Raw genomic sequence first — 5,149 nt, 5'->3', positions numbered from 1 at the left:
GCGGGTTCGTAGTTGCGCAGCTGCGGCTCACATAGACCCTAGGGGTGGCGCCTGTCCTGTCTGTTTGCGTGCAAACGGACAGGACGCCAATTTTTTGTTCAATCCTGTCTGTTTGCGTGCAAATGTGGAAAGGACAGCCCCAAAAAGTACTCTATCCTGTCCATTTGCACGCAAACAGTCAGGACAAAGCATCGGGTTTCCTAGCTGTTTGCACGCAAATGGACAGGACAAACCATTGGTGTCCTGTCCGTTTGCACGCAAACAGGCAGGACAAAACATTGGCGTCCTGTCTGTTTGCGTGCAGGACAAAACATCATTGTCCTGTTTGTTTGCATGCAGGACAAAACATCAGCGTCCTGTCCATTTGCGCAAACGGACAGGACAGCCCCAACACCTCTGTCCTTTCCGTTTGCACGCAAAAAGACAGGACAAAAAATGGGTGTCCTGTCTGTTTGCACAAAAGCGGACAGTTGCTTGGTCAGATAGGCGGGTACATGCACGGGTACCCAGGTATTGAATTTTTGGCTAGCCCTGACACCTGCACCGGCACCCGGTATCCACTGGCAGGTACCCGCGCCGGCCACGGATACCAGGTACCTGCGGAAATGGACAGGACAGCCCCAACACCTCTGTCCTTTCCGTTTGCACACAAACAGACAGGACGAAACATGGGTGTCCTGTCCGTTTGCACAAAAACAGACAGTTGCTTGGTCAGATAGGCGGGTACACGCCCGGGTAACCGCGTATTGAATTTTTGGCTAGCCCTGACACCCGCACCCGCACCCGGTATCTGCTGGCAGGTACCCGCGCCGGCCACAGATACCGGGTACCCGCGGCCATCCCTATTCATAACTCACCTCAATCAGTTTGTCCCATGTGTCTTTGTCAGCGGTGACCATATTAGTTGATTCATCCCATCCAAAACCCAACTGAGAAAGCAAGAACTTCATGCTGATGAAAGTCTTTCACATCAACCCTTTCTGATTCTTGAGCTGTTCCTGGGTGAACTGAACATCAAAACAAGATTTCATACGCTTGGCAAACTTTGTCCAACCTTCCGCCTTCAAGTTTCCGTTATTGGTCCCCTTCCCCAAAGCAATCTGGTTGAGGATCAAAGAGAGGAGTGCTGATTTCTGTTTGTTAGTCCAGTTATGTTTGCCCTTCTTTCCACCTTTTCCATCATCCTCCAAGCTATCTTGATTGGATATTCCTTTGTCCAAATCTGACTTGGCCTTCTTCTTCTTTGCCGGTGCCTTCTTTGTTGCAACCTTCTTTGGCTTTGGTTTTGCGGCATTTCTTTTGTTGGATTTGCCGTCGTCATCTGAGTCATTGAGATCAGATATTTCTTTGTCAGAATTGGACTTGACCTTCTTTTTCTTGGCCAATGCCTTTGCTGCAGAAATACTATTTGGCTTTGGCTTGGGAGTCTTTTCAGCCTTTCCAGCTTCATCCACGCCAGATCAATCCACTACGTCTTCATCAGATCCTGACATTGATGTCTTCTTTTTGGCGGGCGGAACGACCTTCTTTGGCTTAGGCCTTGGTGTCTTGATTTCAATTGGTTGTTTATTTGGCAGTTCTTCTTGGTGAATTGTTTTTTTCTTCTCTCGGCTGAGCTGGGGCTGTAGACACTGCAAAGAGACTTGGATTGAGTTGCATCATACTGGTAGGATTGGGATGAGTCAAGATGATACAAAGACGTGATGTGTGCGTGACGCATAGAATGATGTGCGTGCCAGGGGGATGAATGGTGCACAAATCCAAGGCAAAAAAAATAGGTCGGACCTATTTTTCCAAAACAAGGAAAATGGGCTGTCATCCCTGGTTCCTGAGGGTGTCAAAAAGGCGCTATGGTAAGTGGGATTTTGGGTTCTGAGGATTTCACAGAAAGACCCAAATCCCAGGCAAGATCCTTGGAATCCACGGGCTATGGTACAGGCCCTAAAAGTTGGTGTGCACAGCCCGGCGCACAAAAAAATTGGTGTTATCAGGCCATTTACGCCAATTTCTTGACGTACCCACCTATACACGCCAAAAACGTGGCGTGCATGGAGTAAAAAGTTGGCATGCATTTAGCAAGACCCAAAGAGAAAAGCTACAAGCTTGCACCAAAAAGCGCAAGTGTAGCCCAAAAACGCTATAAATTAGCGCAGCGCATCCAGGCCAAAAAGCCCTACACTTTGCGCTGCGCTGCGCCATCTGTAGCGCAGCGCTTTCACCATTAATGCTGCTGCTGCTGTGATCCGGGCGTGCTGGAGGTGATGGTGCTGCCAAGCTTAACAAAGCCTCACTGTGAGAGCCCCGCAGGGTCTCTGTCTCACACAATGCACCACAGCCATGCTACAAGCATATGTAAAAGCATAAGCGGAGCAGCTGTGGAATCAGCATCACAGAAATTGAAAAGTGTGGCTTCCATGGCACACAAAAGCTACTCTTGTGGACTCCACCACAAATAAATTAACTCGCGTGGAGTCCACTGAAGTTTTCTTGTCGGGGCGACGAGGATCCGAGACCCCTGTCCATTTCCGACGGGGAGCCCACAATTGCCGGGGGCACGGTGAAGTCCACGTCGGTTTCACCAATCTGGTGTCACCCGTCAGATCCACACTGCCTCGCGGTAAGAAGTACCCCCGGCGTGTGGTATTTAATTTGTAATTTCTTTGGCTACATTCGCGTAACTTCTAGCTAGGCTATCCTTGATATCGCTTGAGGCCAGAGATCTCGTTGAGGAGTGCTTGAAGAGCATCATCATCTTTTCCCGCAATACTGAAAAAAGGGAAAAGGGCATACATGTTTCGGCATTCAATTCAGCTTGAAGTGGCAGGAATAGGGGTGGCATTTGAAACATAATCGAATGTATCTAATGACACGTGTGCTCACCTCGGTATGATACTCTTTGCTTCTTCGGCTTCTTCGGGACAAAGCGAGGCCAGTTGTGCTAGTTGGAACTGCTTGAGGCTGGTGTCTTTACTCAAAATTCTATCTCGGACCGTAGTAAAATCTTCAGTATCTCCTCTCCATTGAATATCCAACTCGGCAGAAGAACGGAGTAGAAGACCAAGGAATTGACTCAACTGTCGAGCCGCCTGTGCTGAATCGGTGGAATTAAACTTCGCAAACTGATTCACATATTCATGCGCCTTTTTGTACACGCTTTCCGTCGTGATAAGGTACGAGTCCGAAGCCGTGGATGTAAGAATTTGGTTGAGATGGGATAGACAAATCATATGCTCAAGGATATCGGGGAATTGTGAGCTGAATGGTCGTGACTGACGCGGTATCCGCCGGTTTATCTCTCTGTTCTAGTAGCAGCCTGACTTCGGATATCGACAGGCAACCAGCCGATTCGAACTCTTGAATGCAGGTACAGACCAATCATGAAATATTTGTATAGTTTATTCACGATCTCATTCAGATAGGAACACGGGGTTGCTGACCTGGTCCTAATTTCAATTGCGAAGCGTCCTCTTCTTGAATTTTCCCCTTTCGAAGCGCCATGCTTAATTCTTGGGATCTGATATCTTGATGTCGCTTGATTCGGGTCGGGGAAATGGGTGGTTTTGCGCAGAATGCTCTTTCAGGATCGGGGGTCTCCGCGAGTGCTGCCTTTAGCCTTATCAAGAACCCCTTGTTTTAGCGGCCGGGGGACCCGGTGCGCCGAAGGCGCCTCGCGAAACAAGCCTCTGAAAAAGGGGCTTGTGAGTAAAGCCCAGCAGTGGCCCTAGCTTAACTAAGCCTCTCAAACGGAGGGTCCGGGGGACCCCGCCCGGAGGGCTCTCCGCAGGAAAGGCTTACGCCTAATGTCTGATCTGGCAGAGAAAGGAAGGATATTTAACCCCAAAACCACTAAATAATCCAAGTTTATTAAAATCACAGAAACACAGAAGGCAAGATCAAAGTTTTTGCCTCTGCTCATTAGCAAAAATCCCATAAAAGTTTAAATTAATCCCCAAAAACCCCGGAGGGCACCTCGGATTGACCCTCCAGCCCGTGCCGGAGCAACAGGCAAAAAAAGGTTGGTCAAAAATGTAATCAAGTGATTAGTGGGCTCCAGGGAGGGGGTGGGACAAAACCAGATCCTCTGGGGGGACAAACAGCTTCCCTCACACCCTTTAAGTATCCAAACCAGCTGCACAAGACCTGGGTCCTCATGCTTTGCACCCTGAGCACCTCAACTTTGGTTGCTAGGGCCCTGCGCCTGGGCAGACACAATGCTAGCCAGTGCTGGCCTGTACACACTCGTTGAGTGGTTACAGGTCAGCTCAAGGGCAAAGAGGGGACTCAGTTGTCAGTACATATGCAGTACAGTTATTTCTATGACCAATCTGGACCGGTCATTGAGGGGACTCACATCTCCGCTCAATGACCGGTCTGTACCAGTCATTGGGACTCACATCTCCTCTCCATGACCGGTCTTTGCTGGTCATCAAGGTGACTCACATCTCTGGATGACCAGTCAGACCGTTCATCAAGGGGACTCACATCTCTTGATGATCGGCCTTTGCCGGTCATCGAAGGGACTCACATCTCTCAATGACCGGTCAGACCGGTCATTGAGTGGACTTGCATCTCCGCTCAATGACCGGTCAGACCGGTCATTGAGGGGACTCACGTCTCTTGATGATTGGTCTTTGCCGGTCATTGAGTGGACTCACATGTCCGCTCAATGACCGGTCTGTGCTGGTCATTGAGGGGAGTAACATCTCCTCTTGAGACCGGTCTTTGCCGGTCATTGACGGGACTCACATCTCCTCTTGATGACCGGTCAGACCGGTCATTGAGGGGACTCGCATCTCTTGATGACCGGTCTGTGCTGGTCATTGAGGGGACTCACATCTCCTCTCAATGAACAGTCTGTGCCAGTCATTGAGGGGACTCACATCTCCTCTTGATGACCAATCAGACCGGTCATTGAGGGGACTCACATCTCTGCTTGATGACCACTCAGACTGGTCATCAAGATTAGATGTGAGAATTTGACTCCCCCACCCTGCCATACCACTCGCGAGTCGAAGGCCCCCTCCCAAACTTAGCTACAAAAGTCCCTCCTGGGCGCTTTGTGCCTGCCTCCAAAGGGGGGACTTTTCAATCAGTGGACATTTTTGGTGTGACAAGTTTTTCAGATTTTGCAGAGAAAATCCTAAGTCTG

At 49.6% G+C, this 5,149-nt stretch overlaps 1 protein-coding gene across 1 annotated transcript; it reads right to left on the bottom strand.

Moving 5' to 3' along the window:
- Positions 1-2,690: 2,690 nt before the first annotated feature.
- Positions 2,691-3,498, bottom strand: PtA15_1A421 (uncharacterized protein; the record flags this gene model as incomplete). Its single annotated transcript, XM_053165448.1, has 5 exons — positions 2,691-2,766; positions 2,881-2,979; positions 3,076-3,153; positions 3,275-3,353; positions 3,438-3,498. 5 exons carry the CDS (start codon positions 3,496-3,498, stop codon positions 2,691-2,693), a joined length of 393 nt encoding a protein of 130 aa, XP_053016638.1.
- Positions 3,499-5,149: the final 1,651 nt, after the last annotated feature.

This window comes from Puccinia triticina, chromosome 1A (genome assembly GCF_026914185.1).
Source record: "Puccinia triticina chromosome 1A, complete sequence".
In the NCBI taxonomy this organism is placed as follows: Eukaryota; Fungi; Basidiomycota; class Pucciniomycetes; order Pucciniales; family Pucciniaceae; genus Puccinia; species Puccinia triticina.
The sequence above is the reverse complement of the archived record's forward strand: the minus strand, read 5'-3'. Positions and strand labels throughout refer to the sequence as shown.